We start from the raw sequence: 26,487 nt of genomic DNA on the forward strand, positions 1-26,487 counted from the left end.
TCACTAGAGACCAGCCATTAGATGAGCCAGATCCTGGAATCAGTGACAGGAACTTTGAAGCAGTTATGATAAATATATTTAAGGATTTAAAAGGAAAGAATGGTACTAAGGAATAAACAGATCAGAGAAAAGAAATAATAAAGAACCAAGTAGAAATCAAGAATTGAAAGACACAATATCTGAAATAATAAATTTATTAAGCAGATAAATAGCCATTGAAGATAATAAAGTCAACATATACTCTTAATCTGAAGAAAGAATAAATACGTTAAAAAAAATCATGACCGGTGTCTCAATGATTTGTGTGACAGTATCAAATTGTCCAAAATGTGTGTAAGTGGAGTTCCAGGAAAGGTACAGAAAAAGTTGAGGAATATTATTTGAAGATATAATGACTGAAACTTCCCCAAAACTGATGAAAAATGAACGTACTGATACAAGAAGTTCATCAAACCTCAAGAAAAATAACAACAAAGGTAATCACAGTCAAACTGTGATTTGGGGATGGCTACAGGAAGAATTTGCAGGAAGAATCCACCTGCAATACAGGAGACACGGGAGACCTGGGTTTGGTCCCTGGGTCGGGAAGACCCCCTGGAAGAGGAAATGACAACCCACTCCAGTATTTTGCCTGGAGAATCCCATGGACAGAGCAGCCTGGTGGGCTACAGTCCATGCGGTGGCAGAGTCGGACACGACTGAGTGACTAACACTTTCAACACACTGAAATTTTGCAGGGGAAAGGGCATGGGATCTCCAGATTGCTCTCCAGTGTTTCAGGGGGAAAACATACCCATGAGCCTGCAGGACAAAACAAATGGCTCAAAATGTAAGCAAGTGGTGAATCTGGGTGAAGAGATTAACATGAGGAGTTTCTTGTATTATTCTTGCCACTTTTCTGTGGGCATGACATATCAAAAGCAAAAGGTTACCAACACACACACACACTTTGTTATAATTATTCTCCACTTAATATAAGGAAATAGAAGCTCGGGGACACGAAGAGACTCACTCAGCCACAAAACTACTAGAAGCTGAACGCAAGTCTACTGACCACGGATCTTCCCCATGTTGCCGCCTGGTCCCATCAGACATTAACCCATCAACAGATGAGCCCCAGCCCTTACAACAGGCACAAAGCCAGGCCTCCCTCCCTCATCCCTTCTGCTTTCTGCTCCCTTCTCCTGTCGCCCACCCAGACTTCCCAGTACCTGCTCCCCCCACACCAGCTCGGGTCCCACACAGAGCTTGACCCTTCCTCCTCCGTCCGTGTCCCCATCTCCATCTGGGTTGCTCGTCTCCTCCCACAGACGAGCAGAGTTCACTCTTGGTTTCAGTCTTTGGATCCCACCTTCTGCTCCCACCTGTGGGAACCCTCCCAGCATCCCTCAAATAAAGCCGCATGCCTCCCTCGGGTCTTCCCGCTTCATTTCCCTCCACTGCAAAGAGCCCACTGACAGGTCCTGTATTCATCTTCCTGGACAGAGTATGGCTTCCACAAGGATGGTCTATTTTTCTGTTCATTGCTATATATTCGCAGTTCTTAGAATAGCTCTAATAGTTCTTGTAACAGCCTGGCATGTATGTGCCATGCTCAAAATAAATCTACCGAATGACTAATTGAACACAGGCATGCGATTCCAGTTATAATTGCAACAGAGTTTTTCTGGAAATTAATGAACTGATTCCAACACGTGTACAGAATAGAGGTGCTCCCCGTACAGAGTACCTGGCCATGAAGCTGCAGTAACTGAGAGTGACAGTCCTACGGGAACAGAGTTGTTGTTTAGTGGCTAAGTCATGTCCGACTGTTTGCAACCCCACGGACTGGAGCCCACCAGGCTCCTCTGCCCGTGGGATTTCCCAGGCAAGTATACTAGCGTGCTTTACTGGGTTGCCATTTCCTTTGCCAGGGGATCTTGCCAACCCAGGGACTGAACTCAAGTCTCCTGCATCGCAGGTGGATTCTTTACAGCTGAACCACCCGGGAAGCCCGCATGGGAACCCAGAGCTCCCTGAACTGGGGCAAAGTCCACTCCCTCTAGCACATGTGGGTGCGTGGGGGTCTGCCTGAGAATCAGGAACCAACTGGGAAAAGAAAGACTTGGTAACCGTTCACCACATGGGAAAAAATATCTAAAACAGAATTCTGACTTTACAGTATTCAAAAACAAATTCCAGATGATGAGAGGAAACATTCAGAAAACTCCTTAACACTGTAAGAAAAAGGAGATTAGGATATGACGTCATGGTAGGAAAAGCTTCTTAAAGACACCCCCAACTCCCCCAAATCATAAACAATAGCGTATATCTGTTTGACTTCAAAATAAAAAAAGACACACATATGAAAAAGGTGTATGGTGGCATACACAAGAGATGAGTGAACTGGAGGACATCTTCAAGGCCTCCTATAACTCACCACAAAAAAGCTACGCAGCCGAACAGAAAGCCAGACCAAGAATGCATGCGGACTGATGACTTGCCAGAGAGGGAACCCCATGGTCAAGATGCACACACACACACACAAATGCCCAGACTCCAGCAGTCACAGAAGAGCTCATTAACACAGGGGCATAGCCTTCACTCGTCAGATTAAAACAATTTCACCAGACAAAATCCAGTGTTGCCAAAGATGTGGAGACCAGGAGCTTTTGAAATACTTCCAGTGAGACTGAAAAACCTCTGTTCTGTAGAATACTGGCTCCTGTCAGGCTGGGGATACACGCTTTCTCGGACACAGCACAAGACCACTCCCTGAAGCACTGTTTCTATTCAGAAAAGGGTGAATAAACCAAAACACCCACTGATGGGAGAATAAAGAAATAAAACGTACTGTGCTTATTCTGCAGAATACAGTGGTTAGAGAAGTGACCAGGTCTGTACACACCAGTATAGAGCCCCAAGATACACACAGGAAGTGAGAAGTCAGAATAGACCGATGCTGTGTCCATTTGTAAAACGCCAGAATGATAGCGTTCCCTGATGATACCAGGCAGCCATGTGAAGGACGGGTGGGAGTGCAGACCCGTGGTGCTGGCCGCCTCTGCGGAGCACAGGAGGCAACAGGGCAGTGACGGCTGCTTAGAGGAACTTTACTTCCATCTCAGTGCATTATTTAAAAAAGGAGGGCGTTAGTTATTACTTCTGGAGGGTGGGGGAGTGGGCATTTATTTGTCCTTTTCTGATTACTTGCCAGCTGTCTGCAGTGAGCTCCCTGTGCGCGACCACATCCTCCGTTCCAGGCCACCGGTGGCACTGGACACACTGAGGACTGCGTGATCCTAAACGTGACGCACGTCTAAGTGTGACTTTAGCCTTAAGTGACGGACAGACTCAGTCTTACCCTCTTGTGAGCTGAGGCTCACAGCATTCATCAACATGACTATTTATAAGCAAAACTGCATGGAAAACACTTTCTCCATGGAGACGGGGACTTCAGAGGGACCCCCATCTGTTGCACAGAATTTCAGTTCAGTTCCGTTGCTCAGTCCTGTCTGACTCTTTGCGACCCCAACGACAGCAGCGTGCCAGGCTTCCCTGTCCATCACCAACTTCCTGAGCTTGCTCAAACTCAGGTCTATGAAGTCGGTGATAACCCAAATCCCTTTTCTCTAGCACCATCTGGTGGAAAAGAGAGGAAACCTCATCTTGAACAAATCCCCACTGCTTTGAAGCAAATCAGCAACTGTGTGCTTTCTTAAGCACCATGTTCAAACTAAATTCTTCAGCCCACAGGTTAGATATGAAAGGTCTGCTCTTTTTGTTTCTCCTGCTTTGATTCCCTCTTTGAAAATTCTGTAATAGGTGATGGTTCTTCCTCAGTATACTGTTCTGAAACTACAAGCCACATTCATCTATATCTCAAACCCTCCAGAATCCACAGTTACAACAGTTGATTTCCATAGTAAAGATTTAGTGTCATTTGCTTTTACGTAAACTATGATAGCAGGTTTCCTTTAAGGACTTTTTGAATATAACATCTGTCACATAAATATGGAGTGGAAATTACAAGTACCCTCTTCCAAGCACTGGATGAAGACAGCAAAAGAAAAAAAAAAAAAAATACAGTATCATACCAAGAAAACAAGTTAGATTTTTCAGACATAAAAGAAAAACATTAAAAAAAAAAAAAAGATATTAAAAAGGTGAAAAAAAAAAAAAAAAAAAAAAACCCCAAACCATAGCAACAGGGTTATTCATGCCTCAATTCACAATACTGAGTTCCCTCATCCATTTACAATACAGAGAGGTCACTCAGCAGGGTGGTAAAATTACCCTGGAAAATTCCATCTGTACTTGCACCAAAGAAGTCCATTTTCGATGGTTTTCTATTAGTGTTTTACATGGCTCTGATTCCACTCGAGTTTTATAACCTGCTGTAACAGACAGCTTTTTAACTGTTTCCAAATCTGCATTAGCAGAGGACGGAAGTAAAGTCAAGAGGCACTCCCTCAGAGGCTCACATGTGCTGATTTCCATGCAGATGATTCAGATTTAGGGAGTTTTGTTCACCCCGGCCAGGTGGCCCTGGAGGTTCACACACACACACTGGGCAGTTGGTCTCCCTTTGCCTCCTTTCTCAAAGTTTAGGATGAAGACAGTCATCCCTGTGTTAGGGCTGACTGACGTGAGCTCAGACCTGCTCAGAGTCGCTGGGAACGAGCACTTGAGGTCAGTCAGAAAGTAATCCAACAGGCTTCGTATGTAGGCGCCATGACTCACGACTAAGACACTGGCTGCTAGGCCCGGGGTGCCGCTGTCAGAGTTAAACGTGGAGGCACAGTTCTTCCCTAAAGGAAATATCTCTGCCAGGGAACTTTCCAGACAGCTGCTCGGGGCTTCCTGGGAAAACTGTTCATTCTGACCGGCTTCTTTCAGGATCAGTTGACAAAGAAATTCAAAAAAGTCTTTCCCACGCCTTTTCAGCTGCAATGAAAGAAAAAAAAAAAGGTGAAATAAACTGACATTAATGACTATCTTAAGACATAAACAGGCTTCCCTGGTGGCTCAGATGGTAAAGAATGTGCCTGCAATGGAGGAGACCCGGGTTCAATCCCTGGGTCAGGAAGATCCCCTGAAGAAGGGAATGGCAACCCACTCCAGTATTCTTGCCTGAAGAATTCTACAGACAGAGCAGCCTGGCGGGCTACCGTCCATGGGGTCAAAAAGAGTTGGACACAATTGACTGAATAACACTTAGGATATAAACAGAACTGATTTTTCTGTAAGTCAGTAATACCACAGAAGCAGATGAAACTCTATTCATTCAATCAGTACTTCCACTGATACTAGTAAGTAAGCGCCTAATATATTTCTGGAACCATGAGAGCACTTTGGGGGCAAAGGTGAGTAAGCTACAATGCCCAACTCCTGACTTGAAGCAAACAGAAGGTCGTGAAACAGCGTCACCTAGGAAACCGCGTCCAACGCTTCTGAAGCTCAATGACAGCAAGGATGAAAGGCCGGCCCTCGCTGAACTCTGCAAAGTCCTTACAAGGGAACTACGAAAATTAAAAATGGGGGAGACGACCACCCGTAACACACCTGAGCAGCAGAACACTCCAGGGGATATGATGTCACCTGGAGGGGTGGGGGCGGGGGAGGCGTGACGGCCTCTATCGGCTGCCCTCCCCGAGCGGCACACACCTGCTTCACTGACCCCCCCGTCACTGCAAAGACTGCTGCTCCCCGTTCTTAACAAGACCATCTAACAATGCATTTCCTCAAATCCATGATCAGTAATGATGCCAAATTAATAAACGAGACAGGACAGGTTAAAAGGAGGGAAAAATGGTATCATGCAGAGTTGTTCTGTGAACCAAACAACTTGCAAATTGCTCAGCTAAAACTCAGAAAACATCTCGCTCACAAAGAGGAGTCAGGTTTCAGCTACTCGGATGTCGACCAGCTCGTGGACACAGCCACTTTCCCCCAGGCTGCATACCTGGTCCAAGGTCTCTCCTCCAGGTGGTGTGAACGCTGGGCACTCCTCCCCTGCCGCTTTGGCCATGGCCCTCAGCTCGCTCAGCGGCCTGCCTTCTGCAGCCCCATATTTCTGCAATGATCCAACAGACAAAAGTGCCTCAAGGGGAATTTGCAATTCACAGACAATTAAGTACATGTTTACAGCACACTTTCAGCTTACTTTATCCTATCTCCTCTGAAAAGATGCAAACCTAGGTCCATGTGACTTCATAGCTCGTTAGCTATTTAGGCTCTTAAAAATCAAGACTTAGCAAAATGCACAAGTCACAGAGGAAATACCAATGGCCAAGAGACACGGAAAATCTACCTTCTCAGGAATCCATAGTAAGAAAGATTAAAATGACACCTTTCATAAGTCATTAAATCAGAAGACCAAAGAGACCACTAACAACCAGTGTTGATGTAGAAGGATCAGAGGCTGGGAAGAGAACTTTTCACTTTTAAACTCTTCTGTACTGAGTCCTCACAAGTATGCCTTACTTTTATAATTTAAGATGCCTCTCGCCTACGATTTTAATGATTAAATAAGACACTATTCACGAGAGTAAGTAAGAGTAATTGCCACACAATAGATTCTTCATGTAATAGCCAATTTCACATCCCAAGCAGGAAGGCATTTGATTTCTAGCCATGGATAAACTGAGTTGCTGTAGTGATATTTTATGGTAGAAGAACAACATATAAGTAAGCTATTAATACTTACCCTTTCTCGGAGTCTTGAATCATACTTTACTGTCATATCTTTGCAAAATTTGCTCTTCTCCAAAATCCCATGCACGGTCTGCAAATCAAAAGACAACCATTTCTTTTCTCATAAAAATAATCATTACTGGGGAATCCCCTAGCACGCCAATGGTCGGGGCATGCTTCCATTGCAGGGGGCACTGTTCAGATCCTTGGTTGGGGAACTAAGGTTCTGTATGACACGCACCCCGCCCCCCAAAAAAAATCATTCTGGGAGGGCTCAGGATGGTATCATAGGAAGACTCTCAACTCACCTCCTCCCAAGGACAAGGAAAACCCCAAAAGGCTAATAGTAGATTTTCTAGTAGAAATCTTACAGGTCAGAGGTAGTGGTGTGACATATTCAAAGTGCTGAGAATTCCAGCTAAAAATACTCTACCCAGCAAGGTTGCTCGGAATTGAAGACAAGATCAAGAGTTTTCCAGACAAACAAAAACTAAAGGAGTTCATCACCACGAAACCAGCCCTACAAGAAATATATATGGGGCTTCTTTAAGCTTAAAAGAAAGGGCACTAATTAATAGCAAGAATACATGAAAGCAAAAATCTTATTGGAAAAGGTATATATATTAATATAATAAAGGTTGTAGATCAATCACTTATAAAAAGTTATTTACTGACAAATATATATGTGTCAGATATATACACACATATATAACATACACATTTATAATTTTCTCCCTCTATGTGTCTTATTTATGCTTTGTCCCAAAAAACTTTCATAAAGACCTTTCTCCTGTGTTTTCTTATAGAAGCCCCATAGCTTTAGCTTTTAGACTTGTTCTATGATGGGCTGCAAGTTAGTTTTTGTGTACTGTGTAGGCAAGAGTCACATGTCATGTTTTTCCAGATGGCTGGCCCATTGTTTCAACACCTTTTATTGAAAAGACCACCCTTTCAAACACAGAATTATCTTGGCATCTCTGTCAAAGTCCAACTGACCAAAAACACTTACAAAAACAACTGAGCATGTGAGTGTGGGTCCCTCAACTCACGCTTGAAAGAGAAAGTCTTTATTTCACCTTAATTTTTGAAAGCACTGCAGGGTTGTCATTTCTTCAAAGTATCTTTTACCTTCACACTCACCCCAACTCTCTTCCCTGTTTCCCTTTTGAGACTTCAACTATATGTTGAAGTCTGCACTGCCTGGTACTGTCCCACAGTTCAGAGACTCTTCATTTTTCCTTTTCCAGCCTTTTTTCCTTCCACAGTTAATTTTGGAATGTTCAGTTTCCATGTCTTCACATTCACTGACCTCCTCTTCTACAGTGTCTGTTGCTGTTGCTGCTGCTGCTGCTGCTAAGTCGCTTCAGTTGTGTCCGACTCTGTGCGACCCCATAGACGGCAGCCCACCAGGCCCCGCCGTCCCTGGGATTCTCTAGGCAAGAACACTGGAGTGGGTTGCCATTTCCTTCTCCAATGCATGGAAGTGAAAAGTCAACGTGAAGTCGCTCAGCCGTGTCCGACTCTTAGCGACCTCATGGACTGCAGCCTACCAGGCTCCTCCATCCATGGGATTTTCCAGGCAAGAGTACTGGAGTGGGGTGCCATTGCCTTCTCCATCTACAGTGTCTAACCTACTGCTAATCCCACCCTGTGGAATTATCATTTCAGAACACTGCCTTTTTCATCTCTAGAAGATGGAGTTGCTTCTGCCGCCTCCTACTTCTCCCCTCGTTATGCTCCTCTGAGGGCAGTTTAGCCTCACGGTGAAGGGGTGACACACTCTCTGTATTCAGCAAAGCCTCCACTTGTGCTGTGGGAGCTCTCACACCTCCCCACTTTGTGTGGGCCCCAGGAATCAACTGGACAACCGCATCCCAGCAACTGTTCTCCCCCGGAGTTCCGTTTTCTGCCCTCGTGCGGTTCCAGCCACACCTGTGCAGACTAACTGTTCACCAGAGACTGATGAGGACTTCTATACACGTGTCTAGAGTCTTCTCTGTGCATTTCTCCCTCCAGCACGCCCACAGATTTTAGTTACTTAAGCCTTCCAAATTTCTAAGCTTTGTTCCCTCAACTCGGAGACCAATGACCTCCAGCTGGCTGCTTTTGCAGAAGTCTGGAGATCACTTTAGTCAGAAAACCACGACAACTGAGGGCTCATCCCCTTTGTTTCACCCCATCTGAGACTGCAGCCCAAGCTTCCTGGAGTCCACTATCTGAAAACAGTTGTCTCACAGGTTTTGTCTTGTTTTCTGGTTGTTTGTTGGGGGAGGCTACATTCCAGCCCTGTTATTCCCCCATGGTTGTCACTAAAGTCTCCTTCCCTTAGCTTTCAGAAGTTGATTTGGTTTTTTCAAACCTCTAGGATTGTTTTTATAGTAATCTGCTCCCTAAAGATATTTCACACATCTTTCATTTCTTTATAGCAACATAACTGCTTTTTAAACTCTATCTGAGTTTCAATATCTGATATCTCAATCGTTAAATCTCTGGTGTTTCCACTGAGTTTCTCTCACAACACCCTCTTTGCCTTTTTTTTGGCATTTTGTTAGACATTTCCCCCCAAGCTGCTCTGATTAAATTACCAAACTAAAATAAAATATAAAAGTGAAATAAAAAGAACTTCTGTCAGCGAGGAAAGAGGATTGGGGATGATGTTTGTGTGCGATTTAATTCTCTATGAACTCTGGGAGGAAATTTTTCAAGGTACAACTGTTGAAACTTTTGACTTACGAGCCTCATCCTTGACTAAACTTACCTGCTTTGTCCTTGTAAGGTCACTGGAGAAAACATGAGTAAACTTCACATCTTTAAGAAATATACCAGCAGCAGCTGCTTGTTTAAATCCAGTTTCTGAAAGAGGCTCATCTATTCCTTGTCCTGCAGTATTAAGAGAAGGAACAATAATGTTCAAATATATATAACGGATGCAAATAAAAATCATACCTAAGAGAATATAAAGAGCGTTTATATTTTATTAAGACTTCCTTGAGTACTTTCCACATAACTGTTCAGAAAACCAAAAGCAAGCAAAATTAAGCTATAATCCCTATAGAGGTTCAGGTATCCAAGTGTTTTCCAGCATGTCTGCCTGATGGGAACTGGTGGGTGATGAGACTGTCTTCAGCTCCCCTGCCTTGCACCGCCCACCGCTTTACCAGCCTGTTTCATTAGTGCTGCCTCTGATCTACCTTCTCGGCCCAGCTGCTGTATTTGGGTGGTTGGATCATCACCTGGAGAAGTTTTCCTTCTTTATCTACACTGTTTAAATTCAGTAACATACAGTACTGCAAATTACTCTCCATAAAGGCCGACAAGCCTTCTACCAGCTTAGAGCAAAGATCAGTTCGGCCAGCGACACGACACAGGACAATAAACCATCGTGAATGAGGGTCAGCAGAAACAACGGGTAACGGACTTGGAACCGCCAGTGCTTGAGACGTGGGATCAGCAGAGGCTGCACTCTGCATCACAAAGACAAGCAACAGCAAGTCCTCAAAACCAGACAGGTTTCTGAAGGGGCTAAACAAATCTTTCAACAATGAAAAAACGGAATTGCTGTGGAGGTAAAAAATATCCCTCAGTGGATAAAAGGAAATTCATTAAGCTGAGAAGCTTCACGAACCCAAAGGTAAGGCTGAAGTCGTCCCCTGTGCCCCTTTCCCACAGATATGAGGAGATAAGAGCACGTCTCAGACAAGTTAAGACATGGAGGAAGGACAAGGATTCCTAACTACAGCCAGTGGGAACTCAAGAGAGAGAGAAATGGAGAACAAGAAGCATGAAATGGAACAGGAAGTGCTAAATGAAGAATAGGAAGTGTGAAATGGAGAACAGGAACTATGAAACAGAAATAGGAACAGGAAGTGCTAAATGGAGAACAGGAAGTGTGAAATGGAGAATAGGAAGTATGAAACGGAGAATAGGAAGTATGAAATAATAGGAAGTGTGAAATGGAGAACAGGAAGTGTGAAATGGAGAATAGGAAGTATGAAACAACAGAAGTGTGAAATGGAGAACAGGAACTATGAAACAGAACAGGAAGTGTGAAATGGAGAACAGGAAGAGCGAAATGGAGAACAGAAATCAGGAAAGACATAAAACTACAGATAAAGGAAACATGATGCACACCAAGGATAAATTATTTAAAAAAAAAAAAAAAAAAAACCTACCAGATTTAGTAAGAGAAACTGTAGAAAACCAAAATAAAAAGACTTTAAAAACAGCTACAGAGAAAGACAGATGGGACACCATGGGATATGATGGGACACCATGGCCATGATGGGATATCCACCATGGGACACCATTTGGTTGAGAGAAGATCTCTGGACAGGAGCAACAGAAGCCAAAATAAAAAAACCCAGCAGAGTAATGGCTTCCAAAAGAACCATCAGTCTAGAACTGGACTAAAGAAGACTAAAGAAAATAGAAACAGAACTGCCTGGAATAGAACTGATTGAAACTATCTTTACCACCAACCGATTTACACAAGAGAACTTCTCAGAAAAGATGCTTCAGGAATGAAGGTCTGAGATGCAAAAGAAATGGTGACAGGAGAAGCTGGCAAGTATGGCTGTAAATTAAACAAACACTAAGTAAAATAATGCCTAGGTTGCACAGGTGAAAAGGACAGGAGACTAAAACAACAGCACATGCCAACACATCTTTCAGGAGAGAGGATATTTACCTTATACTTTATTAGGTATGAATGGTGAAGATACAAAGACAACTATTAAAAGAACAGACATGGCTTATTTCAAGGCCAGAAGGCAAGATAACAGTGGGTTGGATAAGGGAAAGAAAAGCAGGCACCTAAGAAGTAAAGGTGAGTGAGAAGGAAAAGATTAGAAAACGAAGGAAAAAAAAGAACCACAAAGGAAAAATCCAAACACACCAGAAACCAGAGTCAACATGGATTAAACCACTCTCACCAGTTAACAAAAAGACTGCTTTTTTTTTTTTTTAAGAGAACCAGAATCAGCTGCCTACCATTGACAAGGTTAACACTTAGGAGACCAGTACCCAGCAATGCTGAAAAGAAAGGGATGGGAAAATACACACCAGGAAAATTCCAACCCCACACAGCTGGAGCTGCCATATCACTCTCAGAAATACATGACTTTGTGACAGAAGTCTCACTAAGGATTGTGAAGATAACTATAAATAAGGTTCAATTCACCAGGAAGATAGAGCAATCTTTAAATTTGTATGTACCTAATAAAATAGTCTCGAAGGATGTAAAAGCAGAATATATATATATAAAGCACAAATTGATAAAATTGAAGGTATTTAAGGATGAATTGGCTATCACAGTGGGAAATTCAATATATCTCATGCATAAACTGACCCTTAGGTCATACAGGCACATGAGTAAATTTACAAAACTAGTAAAGTATGGGAAGATTTGAACGACAAAATCAAGATTAATGATTTGATATCAAACTCCAAACCCAACAATTAGAAAACAAAGATTTTTCTCAAACATATAGTAAATTTATAAAAACTGACCACGCTAACCAATTTCAGACATATTACCAAATAAGCCATATTGTCAAAACAGAAAGCAATCACACTCTAAGTCAATCACAAAAGATGAAGAACAAAACCAAAGAGTCCACTCATTTGGAAATTTAAAAAACAGTTCGAAATAACTTACAGAAATCATAAATCATAATGGAAATTTAAGATACTTGGTACTGACTATTTACTAGATTACTATAAATCGAAACTGTAGGCATGCAACAAAAACGGTACTTAGAACCATATAAGCTTGAATGCTGACAAAACTTAAAAGAAAAAGGTGGCTGTGACTGAAGAAACTAAGCATCTAACTTCCAAAGTGAGAAAAAGAACACAAAACAAATCTAAACAACAGGTCCTGAACATGGAAACTTTTATTCATGTTCTACTGCCAGTTTCAAATGAAACGAGACAAGTGAGCAGGGCCCATGAACAAACAAGGTAATGAGTCCTGAGGATGCTCTGCGTGGGGCCCAGGTCAGTGGGAAACAGACTGGTTTCCAGCAGAAGGAGGCAGGCACGTGGGGTATTAAAAATCAGCTCCTGCAAACACCAGATGTCCCTAGCCCCAAAATATAAAACTCAACGCTTGTATCATCAGAGCACAGAAATAGCATGTCTAGCTGAAAGATATTCTTTAGAAGCCAGACCAGCTGGATCGCAGGGAGATTAAAAGAACCTGAGCCCAAATTAACAGAGCAAGCTCGGCTGAGGTGGGGTGGGGAGCAAGACAGAATAAAGTAACAACCCCATGTGAGAACAGGAATTCTCTTTTTAAACTATTTATTTCTTACGACTAAAAATAATATATCTTAGCAGGAAAAATACCATTAACACCAGCCAGTAAATTTTTGTTTCCAAATATGAAGTCATTTTAAACCCTGGCAGATATATTTGAAGACAATTAGACCCAATGCAGCTCCTTAATCAGCTGAGAGGTCGCTTTGGAGCCGCCCACAAACAATTTAGACCACTGGTCTTCACATCCAACTCACTCAAGATACTCACTCCTCTTGAGTACCATCTACTCTGATCATACTTCTGTGACCATAGGCTTTAATTCCGTAATCCCAGCTCACAGTCCAGACCTGCCCCCGGTCCATCCTACCCTATCAGATCTCTTTAACCTACATTTCACATGAACATGAAGAGAGAGAGCTAAACAATAAAAGTCAGAGAATACCAACCTTGAATTATTTTCTCCTTGTTAAGTCTTGTTTCTCCACTAAAATAGAAACACAGGGAGAAAGCCTTTATTATCAAATTAGGTTACTTTTGAAATGAGGGGGAAAAAATCAGCAATGAAAGGTCACGGTATTTGTAAAGACAGCACATTGTACCTACGTTAGAATCTAACCTGTAAAAATGACACTCTAAACTATCTGCAGCTGTCTATTCTATGTACCGAATTGATGAGCTAAAAATTTCAAACTGTTCCAAAGTAAAATGTATATAGATAAATCTTCAGTGAATTGAAGGCAGAGAATATTACTTTTCAAAGTATATGTACAGATACACAATGGAGTGTCACTCAGCCATAAAAAGAAATGAATCTGAGTCAGTTGTAAGTGATGTGGATAAACCCAGAGCCTGTCGTACAGAGTGAAGCAAGTCGCAAAGAGAAAAACAAATATTGTATATTAACACATATATACGCAATCTAGAAAAAAGTCTTGATGCACTCCTTGCAGGGTAGGAACAGAGACACAGATGTAGAAAGCGCATCTGTGGACGTGGGGGGGGAGGATGGCGGGGGCGGGGGGCAGACGAACTGAGTAGCACCGAGATGTACACACCACCACGTGTACAACAGATAGCTAGAGGGAGCTGCTGCACAGGGCAGGGGGCTCAGCTCGGCGCTCCGTGAAGCTAGGAGGGAGGGACGGCAGGGAGGCAACGTACGTGTACCGGTATCTGACTCATACTGTTGTACAGCAGAAACTAACAAAACACTGTAAAGCAATTATACCCCAATTAAAAAAAAAAAGTGTATGTACAGACAGAAAATTTTTGTTAAATCTTCAAATATGTTGACCAGAACTACTTCCCAGATGTCAGGACCAAATAGGACAGCCAGTCCACCCATTCATCTGCTGGGCTGAGCGAGCAGGTCCAGGGGACCATGAGTGGAGCGGAAAGGGGTACAGGGACCCACAGTCCCCACCCTGGCTTCCGAGTCCTCGAGTGGCCCCAGCTGCTCCGCTCTGCAATGCTGAGGGATTACAAAACCAAACCCAGCCCATTCTGAAGCAACCAGAAGAGTGACAGGGTGAGAAACACTGTCACAAAACAACTGGATTGAGGCTGGCCAGGGGAGGGCGGGGCGCACTGGCATCCTATGGGGCAGATTTTGCTTTCAAATCACCTTATAAACATCACAGAGAAGCAATCTAGTAACAGGATTTTTTCCCCCCCAAAAAATGTGCACAAATATTTAGTTTTACAGCTTTGTAAATGTTTGTTACAAACATTTCTCGAGAGGTTTGTACAAATTCTTGAAGCAACTGGTTATAGCTAATTTGGGGAGTGGGAAAGAAAAGTGGGTGGCTAGAATAGGTTTACTATTAATCCACTTCCCTAACCAAAGCTTGGCTTGTAGCAGCCACAGGGAAAATCAGGAGAGTGGAAAGGTCAGAGGAGTATATTTTGAAGGAGTCAGGAGTAACAGCACTCATTTGCAAAATCTGCAGTGGGATTCACTTCCAAGACAGATATCCGACTCTGTAAGAATCCCAAGCCTTATGACAAGAAGCCAAGTCTGATGACTGGCCATTTATAGGCCCTCAAATATGCACCGTTCGTTTGGGGGATTATCACGCTGTTCTTCACTTTAAAAGACATTTTATTTTGTTAGTTCTGGTTTATGCTCGACAGCGCTTCTCTAGAAACCATGTAAGAGAGCTTAATTTCCTAATCACATCCTTTTAAATAATTCAAATTCAGCAGACAAGTACTTGGGTTTGCCACAGGAGAGACAAATCATGGGACATTAGGGTACAACTGGGGCGAGTTGTCAAAGTAGATGTTCTGGTATACACGAGAATGGAGTGTACTCTCCCGCTATTCAACCATGAATATACAGCCTTACAGTGATTCCTCCACAATTAATTCATTTGAAAATAGCGAAGTTTCCAAGGGCTAGGAATGTGAGGATTTTCACTGGATGGTTGGGTGGGAGTTAGGGAATGTAAAATACCCAATTCATGATACATTTGTATCTACATTAGATTAGTCCTAGCTGCACAGGCTCTTCCAATTAATCAATCCTACTCCCAGAAAACACACATCACAGGAACATAGCAATTACATGTATCTTTATAAGAGTTTACAGATGATCCAATATTCAACTTGCCTGCTCTATTAGAACAATGATTAGCATTCAGTGAAAACTAAGTAACTGCCAAAAGAGGCAGAATTAAAAAAATAAAATCAGTGTTGCTGTCAATACCTATATTAATTAATCATCTTTCAGGAATTAAAAGTAAATTAGTTTGTAAAAATGTTTAAAGAACTAGCTAAAAATGGAAGTGAAATGGAGTAGTTTGGCAGGCAACTAACTGCAAACACCTACAAGAACGTTTCGAGGGAACCAGAGGCTTTTCTGCATTTATTGGGGTTTTCAACAATGCTGTTCTAAGACCATGAGAAACTACAGCTCAATCAGATTAGTAAACCTGAAGTCTGAAATCTGGGGTATTCTGTTCCAACAATGATACACACTGGCACTCTCACGTTCAAGGATGTTGATGAAGATCAACATGCTGACAGTAACAGCACAAGATTCATAAAGAATCTGGCTGAGCTTAAAGCACAAGATTCATAAAGGGTTTGGCTGAGCTTAAATTGCAATTAAAAAGTTTTCTTCCATTATCAGAAGAGTCACCATTCAATAAAACTCAATTCAGTTCAGTCGCTCAGTCGTGTCCGACTCTTTGCAACTCCATGGACTGCAGCACGCCAGGACTCCCTGTCCATCACCAACTCCCAGAGTCTACTCAAACTCATGTCCATTGAGTCAGTGATGCCATCCAACCATCTCATCCTCTGTCGTCCCCTTCTCCTCCTGCCCTCAATCTTTCCAGGATCAGGGTCTTTCCAAAGAGTCAGCTCTTTGCATCAGGTGGCCAAAGTATTGGAGTTTCAGCTTCAACATCAGTCCTTCCAATGAACACCCAGGACTGATCTCCTTTAGGATGGACTGGTTGGATCTCCTTGCAGTCCAAGGGACTCTCAAGAGTCTTCTCCAACACCACAGTTCAAAAGCATCAGTTCTTTGGCGCTCAGCTTTCTTTATAGTCCAACTCTCACATCCACACATGACCACTGGAAAAACCATAGCCTTGACTAGACAGACCTTTGTTGACAAAGTAATGTCTCTGCTTTTTAATATGCTGTCTAAGTTGGTCATAACTTTCCTTCCAAGGAGTAAGCGTCTTTTAGCATCTTGTTTCTTTTCCTGAAAGAATCATCAATTTTTAGCTTTGAGAATTCTGAAGGAGGAAACTAACTATTCCCTATCAATTATTTCAACACTTTCTCTGCAGTTTCTTATGGATGCCCGTGTGCTTGATGGCTAAGTAGCGTCCAACTCTTTTTGACCCCATGGACTGCAGCCTGCCAGGTTCCTCTGTTCATGGGATTTTCCAGGCAAGATTACTGGAGTGGGTTGCCATTTCCTCCTCCAGTGGATCTTCCCGACCCAGGGATCAAACCTGCATCTCCTGCACTACAGGTGGATTCTTTATCACTGAACCACCAGAGAAGCCCTTTCCCATGAACAGAAAAGAACAAAGCAAACTGTTCTTATCACTCTTCACAGTCAGATCACAAGAAGTAAAAAGTAGCTTCTGAAATGGCTGGTGATAGTCAAGCAATCCACAAACACTAGGCTTTAATTCTAAAATAGGAGTCAGAAGGGCAAAGCAGTTAACAGGATGGGCCACAGTACCACCACCTTGGTTTAAACCCCCTCCCCAACTCATCACGTGATTTTAAGCAAGTCACATGACCTCTGTGTCTGTTTCCTCATCTGCAAATTGAGAGGCCCTCTTTACCACACTGGATGGTAGTCAGAATTTAATTACAACAGTACCTGGCAAATACTAATTCATTAAGACTTATTTTTAAATTAAGTCCTCAAAGGATTTCTTTGAGGAACAACTTTACACCTTTCAAGCCCTTTTTAAGAAGGGAGGAGGGGATAAAATATACATTCATGTAACAATTATCTATTAAGCATCTAAATAGGGATCAGCTTGTTTTTCAAGGGGTGGTTTAGCCTAGATTTTCTATGGCTTCTGGGCTTCAATTTTATGTCAGGCACTGGGTCAGGCATCTAGAAAGTGCTGCAAATTAAGAGGAAAGTGCCATCAAGACTAGTTCCTGTTCTGCTACGGAGTAGCTGTAAGTCCTTGGAAGGTCACATGATGGTAATAAACCATTCTATAACATGCAGAGGAATGGGGTGGAGAAAGGATCTCCATTTCTCGCTTGGCCATTAAAATCCTGTGAGTCCTAAAGGGACAACTTCAGATAACAGCTGAGATAACCTTCCTATTCAGGAAGAACAGGACCAAAAAAAGACAGCAACTAAAGGCAGCTTGACAAGGTTAGACCATTCTGATGTTGCTTGCAAGCTCCAACAAGTCAAAAATGGAATCTTAGTGACCCGTAACCCAGTCCTCTGATACACAGAAGCCACTCAGAATGCTGGTCCCATTAACCACACACACACATACTGGACCACACGCTGCATTTTTATCAGAGCTGTCCTTAACACAAACAAAAGTTCGTTAATTCTCATATATGCTCCCCACCCCTCCCCAGTGCTATGCACTTTACCTTTCTAACATTTAATGATCACACTAATCCAGTGGGGTGGGGGCTATCACTATCCCCATTTTATAAATCAGGAAACTGAGGTCGTGTAAATTAAGTCGGTTAAAGGAAGCCCAGGTTACAAGGCTCCCAGGTGGAGCCCAGATTCCAATCTATGTCGCCCTTGCTTGAAAAATCTGTGCTCCTGACCGCCCTGAACTCAGTTAACACCGGGCAAACATAGAGTCGAAAAGGAAAAGGAAGGCATGGCAAGATATGTCAGCATTTGGCTCCCTGTAACGCTGCATGTTAAAAATATTTGTTGAGGGCGGTGCAGGCGGCTGAGAGCAGGGCGAGGCGCCCCCCCCCACCCCCCCACGGCCCCAGCTCCTCCCCTAGCGACCGAAGCTCTGCGGGGAAGAGAATCTCAGACCCGAGCCTGGGGGACAGAGGGTACAGAGTGGGAGCAGAGCCTGCAGGGGAAAGGTCAGCCCCGAGCCGGTCCACGCTGCAGACCCTGCGGGCCCAGCTGGGGGCAAACGCGCGGCCCGGGAGGTGAGGGGACTCGACTGTGTCTTCGGATTCAGCCAGCCCCAAGCTGGGGTGGGGGGGGGGGGGGGCGGGACCTTGACCTCACTCCTTCCGACATCCCTGTCCCCACGTACTGGGGGACCGATGACATCTGACCCCTGGCCTTCTGCTCAGCGTCGCTGGGCCAGTAGAGCCGGAAGGGGGTAACTCACTGGGAACATCCAGAAATCGCCAGGCCGAGCAGAGGGGGAACACACGTGACAGGACTGGCGCGGCGGGTGCGGATCCTGGGTCCCCCCGGCCCAGCCCCGCAGCACGCCACGGAAGGGACAAGGGCAGCCCGCGACGGCCATACTCACTGCCGGACCACGGTCAGAGCGAAGCGCGTCATCCCGCCCACGCCCGGAGCCAGAGGACCAAGGACCTCAGCGCCGCCAGAATCCGCACCCGCTGCCCAGCACTGCACCCGCTGCCCAGCACTGCGCCCGCCGAGCCCCGCCGCTTCCGCACCGCGCCGCCGGCCGGCTCCGCAGCTATAGGTGAAGGAGGACTCTACGTCACTCCCTGACCAGCCAATCAGAGAGGCGGAGGCCCGGCAGGTCGCGAAGACTGATGGGTGGCCAGATCCCGCCCAGGGCCGTGGCGCGTGCGCCGCTGCGCGCAGGCCCGTGATTGGAGCGCGGCAGGTGCGGCGGCCCCGCCCCGAGCCCGGCAGACGGGTCGCGCCGGGGCAAACCCAGGGCTGGAGGCTCAGCGATGATAAGGCTGCTGCGGCTCCGATTGCGGTTAGTCTGATTTGAGGCTGGAGTGCGGCCAGCAGTCCTGCTTCGTGGATGTACAGCTCCAGACACGTTCGGTCCTAGGGTTTAATGTTAACCGCTGGCACTGGGAGCGTGGGGTCAGCAGTGTGCTTAGACCCACCCGGCTTCAGCCCCCACCTCCGCCTAGACTGACCTGCTCCGGGCACAAAGTCCTAGGCTTGGCCCCTGGCAGCCCTTTGGCAACCCACTCCAGTACTCTTGCCTGGAAAATCCCATGGGCGGAGGAGCCTGGTAGGCTGCAGTCCATGGGGTCGCGAAGAGTCGGATATGACTGAGCGGCTTCACTTTCACTTTTCACTTTCATGCACTGGAGAAGGAAATGGCAACTCACTCCAGTGTTCTTGCCTGGAGAATCCCAGGGACGGGGGAGCTTGGTGGGCTGCCGTCTATGGGGTCGCACAGAGTCGGACACAACTGAAGCGACTTAGCAGCAGCAGCAGCAGCAGCCCTTATCTGGACTAGGCCTCTTGTATCGCCTGCAGGGCCCGATTTTTACCAAAAATCCTGCGAAGCCACTTGCTGGAGAATCCTTCCACCCTTGATGTCTAATCGAACTGCTCTTCCTCCATTCTGTAAATAAAATCACGTTCCTCTCCGTCCGCATTTCCCCAATATCTCACCTAGTTCCTCATGGTCGTATTTTCCGTTCTCTACCTCATTTTCTATTCTATCCTTCACCCTGCACCCTTGGCTATGCATGTGTGCTCAGCTGTGTGTGACTCTGTGATCTTATGCACTGTAGCCCGCCAGGCTCCTCGGTCCATGGAATTTTCCAGGCAAGAATACTGGAGTAGGGTGTAATTAATTTCCTTTTCCAGGGAATCTTCCCGACCCAGGAATTGAACCTGCATCTTTTGCAGTGCAGGCAGATTCTTTTCCCCTGAGCCTCCGGGTAGCCCACCCTTGGCTATAAATTTCCATTTGTCCTTGTGTTCAGAGTTGCATTCATTTGTCAAATCAAACATCTAAAAAAATTAGCTTTATAAGAGGAGAGAATTGTTTTGGAAAAATTTAGAAAATTAAAATAATATGAAATGTTTGATTATCCAAGAACTACCTATAAAAACCATGTATGTTTTCAAAAACGTTGAGAATCAGGAAAAAAACAGTTGAAAAATGAGACTCTTTGAAAGAATGGACATTATTCTGCGTTATTCGTTCAAGAGTTCAGAGACTACCCTACAGTTTATAAAATGAACAAGGAATTCATTTAAACTTTGTTTAGATATAAGCTGGAAATTACCACTGATAAGCTTTTGTTGACAACATATAAAATAACATGCTGGTTTGTTTTGTTTTTTATAAAAAAGGATGCTTTGTTGTGGCAACTCATATGATAGAATTCTGAATTAGTCAGGATAGGCCAAGTTATGGTAACAAATTAATCCTGGAGTTTCCATGGCTTACTACATAAAAGTTTTCTCTCTCATGCTACATGTCTGACATGGATCAGGAAGGGGCTTTACTCCACAAAGTCCTAAGGTAACGGTTAACAATGACCTCCTTACATGGATTCACAATAACCAGGGCAGGAAGTGAGAACAATTGAGGGTGTTGAACCAGTTTTTAGATACTTCATTCAGTGTCCGAAGCTACTCACAGGACCCTCCTTAACTGCAAAGGTGGCAGGAAAAGTGAGGGACATGTGAGTGTTTAGCGTGTGGACCACGCCCCCCGTACAGCGTGTGTCCAGGTCTCCGTGGGGTATGCCTTTGGTCCTCTTCTGTTCTCCACCATGCAGTCTCCTCACTGATCCTACCCAGTGCACAGATACTTGTGTCTCCAGCCTGCAGTCCCCTCCCTCCGCTTTCTCCTTATTCGTTTACTTTTTCTTCCAGTTTTACCGAGATATAATGGACATACAGCACTCTATCCGTTTAAGGTGTGCAACATAATGATGTAATTTATACCCATCACAGAATGACTGTCACAAAAAGTTTAGTGAATATCCCTCATCTTGTCATGTCATGTGTTAGTCGCTGTCAGTCGTGTCTGACTCTTGGCGACCTCCGGACTGTACCCCGCCAGGCTCCTCTGTCCATGGGATTTTCCAGGCAAGAGTACTGGAGTGGCGTGCCATTTCCTACTCCAGGGGATATTCCCAACCCAGGGATCAAACCCGGGTCTCCCGCATTGCAGGCAGCTTCTTTACCATCTGAGTCACCAGGGAAGTCCAGTAAAACTCTAGTGATTATCAATCAAGTTCGAAATTGTTTCTTTTCCTGAAAGAATCATCTTAGAGACACAAAATTGTAGCAAAAAAAAGGCTTTTCTCCTGATGACAACTCTTAGGATTTACTCTCTGCAGCTGTGTTTATATCTTTATCATGTTGTACATTACATCTCTAGTATTTATTTATCTTAGGGCTTCCCAGTGGAGAAGGCAATGGCACCCCACTCCAGTACTCTTGCCTGGAAAATCCCATGGATGGAGGAGCCTGGTGGGCTGCAATCCATGGGGTCGCTAGAGTCGGACACGACTGAGTGACTTCACTTTGACTTTTCACTTCCATGTATTGGAGAAGGAAATGGCAACCCACTCCAGTGTTCTTGCCTAGAGAATCCCAGGGACAGGGAAGCCTGATAGGCTGCCATCTCTGGGGTCACACAGAGTCAGACACGACTGAAGCGACTTAGCAGCAGCAGCAGCAGCAGCAGCAGCAGCAGCAGCAGGGCTTCCCAGGTGGCTCAGTGGTAAAGAATCCACCTGCCACTGCAGGAGACACCCATTCGACCCATGGGTCGGGAAGATGCCCTGGAGAGGAAATGGTAACCCATTCCAGTATTCTTGCCTAGGAAATCCCATGGACAGAGAAGCCTGGCAGGGTACAGCCCATGGTGTCAAAAAAGAGTCAGACATGACTTAGAGACAAAATTTTATTTATCTTGCAACTGAAAGTGTGTACCTTTGGACTGCTTTCATCCAATTTCCCCACTCCTCAACCTCCAGTAACTACAAATCTGATCTCCCCCCTCCATGGATTTGTTGTTGAAGTATAATTGACCTAAAACTCTATGTTAGTTCCTGTTACAACATAGTGGCTTGACACATTTCAAAATGATCACCAGGATAAGTGGTTACAACACGTCACCTGTATTCTCCACACTGAACCTGTAATACCCGCTGACTCATTTATTTTGCAGCTGGAAGTTTGTAATTCCTAATCTTTCTCACCTATTTGTTTCCTCCACTACCGCCATTTTGCCGCCTGTTTGCCCTCTGGATGTATAAATCCATTTCTGTTTTGTTATATGCTGGAATGTAGGGTTTTGGGTTTGTTTGTTTTTTTTTTTTTTTAAGGAAGGGACTCCCTTGTTCTCTTACACGTGCCTGGAATGTGACAGTCACGTTGCAGAAGCCCAATCAACATTTGTCATCCACAAAAATCATGCTCCTAAAGAATAAAGGGGGGGCGGGGGAGGAAAAAGCATAAGAGAAAACTCTTCACTATGGTCCGGGAAGAACCCACGTGCTCCTGAGCAACTGAGCCCGTGCACCACAACTTCTGAGTCTGCACGCCTAGAGCTTGGCAACATGACAAGCCACTGCTATGAGAAGCCCATGTACTGCAACGAAGAGGACCCCCATTCGCCACAACTAGAGAAAGCCCATGATCAGCAACGAGGACCCAGAGCAACTAAAAAAATAAAGAAAGAAAAAATGTTTTTAAAGACTCACCAAAATAGAGATGAGAAGATTTTGAGCTGAAGACTCAAAATGGACCAAGCTGACATCAGATATTAGTCTAAACTAACGAGAGTCTTCAGAACCAACTAAAATTTGGTGCTTTTTCAATTATCCCAGTTACTGTACTTTTAACACCATGACTTTGCTTTTTGCTCCTCTGGCTTTTAAGTTGGAAATTGTCAGGGTTTATGCAAATGTAATAAAAGAGAAAGTCTGGGACTTTTATTGGCAGGGATTTTTTTTTTTTTTACACCACCCACTGTCATAATTGATTACATGCTGTACCCTGATGGAAGAACAGAACTTCAAGGCCAATAACAAGTCACAAATACATGGTAAACCATCTGCTTTGTCCGGCGACTGAGAAATAATAATGTGAGCAGTGATCCAAGCAGGAAGGGGCTGCCAGTCCAACTGTGCCCAGTCCTCCATCAGCTTGATATCTGAAGATGCAAGGAGATTTGTTTTGGCAGTCACTCTGTCAACATCTGACATCTGTCACCCAGAGTTCGCCATTACTGCTGCTTCCAAAAAATTATATCTGCCAGTCAAACGGCTTTTCTACTGATGGATGGTGGAAGGAGCCTGCTTCTGGGGAACTCCCCTTTATTTGAATACATGTATCCAGTAATCCCTTTTCATGCCTCGCCTGATAGCCTGTCACTTAGTGGGGGAGAGAACTTTGCCTAAGCCCAAGTTCACTGATGTTTGGGAGAAGGGCAGCAGAATGAAGGGGATACTGTGGACAGAGTAAACGCTTATGGTTTCACTGTTGTGGATCAGAGCAGTCTCTTCTATCATGATCTACAGGCAAGCGATACCTCCCGTCATCTCTGCCCTTTTGGAAAGTTAACATTTGCATTCATAACGCCTTTAAAAATAGTTGACAAGGTACTTAATGTGTTTGCATATACAGTCACTGCCCACTGGAAACTGGTTCCAGGACCTTCCTTGGGTACCACCATCTGTGAATGTCCAAGTCCCTTATATACGATGGTGCGTATATAACGCACCATATACGATTGGCAGGTAACCTATGCACATCCTCCCAGACACTTTCAGTCATCTCTAGGTTACTCAGAATACCCAGAATGTAAAAGCTCTGTGAATAGCTGTCAGCACTCTGCAGATTCAAACTTTGCTTTTTAGGAGTGTAAGTCACTCAGTCGTTTCCAACTCTTTGCAACCTCATGGACTGTGGCCTGCCAGGCTCCTCTGTTCGTGGGATTCTCCAAGCAAGAATACTGGAGTGAGTAGCCATTCCCTTCTCCAGGGGATCTTCCCCACCCAGGGATCAAATCCGGGTCTCCTGCACTACTGGCAGATTCTTCTCTGTCTGAGCCACTAGGGAACTTGCTGGAATTTTTTTCTCAAATATTTTCGATCTTTGGTTGAACCTGTGGATGTGGAAGGGCTATGGTCACACACTGCTTGAAACTTACAGTATTAGGTGTTGTACCTACACTACCTCGTGTAATCCCTTTAATAATCCAGCATCTGACAGTTAACAAGCAACGGCCCTGGGATTCAAATGTAGAGCCTCTTGCTTAAGTGAAATGCCCTCTCTGCTACGCCATCCTGACCCTTCCTGTCACTGTGACAATCTGCAGGAAATGAATAAATGTACAACACTGTCAGCAACACTCCAGGCACTGGAGTATTGGGTCTTGATTGGGAAGGTTCCCCTAGAGCCAGGAAGAGTGCTCAGGAAGACCCTACAATCCTGTTCTCCTGGCCCTCGTATCTGGAAAGATTTAGGATGTGGAGCGGGTAAGGCCATAGGAAGTACCATATTGAAGCAGATCTTCCCTACCCTTTTTTCTGGTTTTGTTTTTTAATTTTTGGTCACACTCCACGACATGTGGGACCTTAGTTACCAGACCGGGGATCAATCCTCTCCCCTTGCATTAGAAGACACAATCTTAACCTGGGGACCACCAGGGAAGTCCCCCGTAGACTCTTCATTCTGACTCTGAGATAGAAGTGAGTGATTGCTGTCAAAACATCTGACGCATCAAGACTTTCCAGGAAGGTACTGACTGAGCTGTCCAGACTCATTGAGCCCTGCCACAAACGGAAACCCACACGAGCTGAGAGCACTTTCCCTACGTCAAGGCCTCCATTGTTGAGGGACCCTACGCTGAGAACAGCATGAGCCCTAGCAGGGTTCAGGTTATCTTGTCGACAGCAGGATACCTTTGAGATGGTAATCAGTGTTTTTAGCTCCAGCACTTTTCCCTTGCATTTTTTGGCTCTTTATCCCATGTCCTCTTTTTAGGGAAGAGGAGGTGCCAGAGGCCAAGGAAATGACCATCTCTCCTTGGAGGATAAAAAAATAATCTTGACATAAGCAAGGGCTTGGGAGACTGTGATGAGATCTTCCCTGTCCCCTGGACCAGGAAGATTCTCTGGGCTGAGTTGTCATTGTTCAGTCGCTAAGTCATGTCTGACTCTTTGTGTCCCCATGGACTACAGAACACCAGGCTTCCTTGTCCTTCACCATCTCCCGGAGCTTGCTCAAATTCATGTCCATTGAGTTGGTGATGCCATCCAACCATCTGTGGACCCCTTCTCCTTCTGCCTTCAATCTTTCTCAGCATCAGGGTCTTTTCCAGTGAGTCAACTTTTTGAGTCAGATGGCCAAAGTACTGGAGCTTCAGCATCAATATTTCCAATGAATATAAGTCGCGATGGGAGTCAAGCTAAACATGCCCAAGGGCTGGATTTGGTCCATAAATTACTTTTTGCATCTCCAAATTAGACACTGAGAAGAACGGTAAGAAGTCATGAATAGCACCAGCCCATCCCAGGAGAAGTCAGAAGGCAGCAGTGCTGAGAGAGGCTGGGGAGGCAGCTGCCAGTTCTGCTCACCTGTGGGAGGGAGGTGTCGCCCTATACCTGTCTGCCAAGGTTCTCTCTGCAAGTTGCTCCCGCCCATGGCATTAGTGCCACCTAGCGGACTTCCCAGGAAGTTGATACCCACCAAGGCCAGAGGATGGCGGGGGCCCAGCTTGAGTGCTCAGTTGCTCAGTTGTGTCTGACTCCTTTGCGACCCCATGGACTGTAGCCCACCAGGCTCATCTGTCCATGGGATTCTCCAGGCAAGAATACTGGAGTGGGTTTCCATGCCCTCCTTGCCTTCCAGGGCATCTTCTCCACCCAGGGATCGAACCTGTGTCTCGTGCGTCTCTCCAGGTGGACTCCTCACCCACTGAGCCACCTGGAGCAAAAGCCAGAGTCAGAGCAAGTCACCACCAGTGAAATGGAAGCAGTGTTTTGGATAAGCATAGACACCAAGTTCCCATGGGATGCTGAGGCAGGGCCCTGGGACTGTCTTGCTGTGTTCTCAGGCCGCCCAGTTCTGTCTGCCTGTCTGATTGGATCCTGACGGAATCTGCCCCTCAACAGCAGGACATCCCTGAGCCCAAGCAATAA

At 44.9% G+C, this 26,487-nt stretch overlaps 1 protein-coding gene across 1 annotated transcript; it reads right to left on the reverse strand.

Annotated features, from left to right (window-relative positions):
- Nucleotides 1-180: 180 nt before the first annotated feature.
- TIGAR (TP53 induced glycolysis regulatory phosphatase) lies at nucleotides 181-19,060 on the reverse strand. The gene is made up of 6 exons (XM_019961679.2): nucleotides 18,903-19,060; nucleotides 13,383-13,420; nucleotides 9,434-9,555; nucleotides 6,689-6,766; nucleotides 5,945-6,055; nucleotides 181-4,926 (listed from the first exon to the last, which is right to left on the reverse strand). Exons 1-6 carry the CDS (start codon nucleotides 18,932-18,934, stop codon nucleotides 4,495-4,497), a joined length of 813 nt encoding a protein of 270 aa, XP_019817238.1. The 5' UTR covers nucleotides 18,935-19,060; the 3' UTR covers nucleotides 181-4,494.
- Nucleotides 19,061-26,487: the final 7,427 nt, after the last annotated feature.

This window comes from Bos indicus, chromosome 5 (assembly GCF_029378745.1).
Source record: "Bos indicus isolate NIAB-ARS_2022 breed Sahiwal x Tharparkar chromosome 5, NIAB-ARS_B.indTharparkar_mat_pri_1.0, whole genome shotgun sequence".
Classification (NCBI taxonomy): domain Eukaryota; kingdom Metazoa; phylum Chordata; class Mammalia; order Artiodactyla; family Bovidae; genus Bos; species Bos indicus.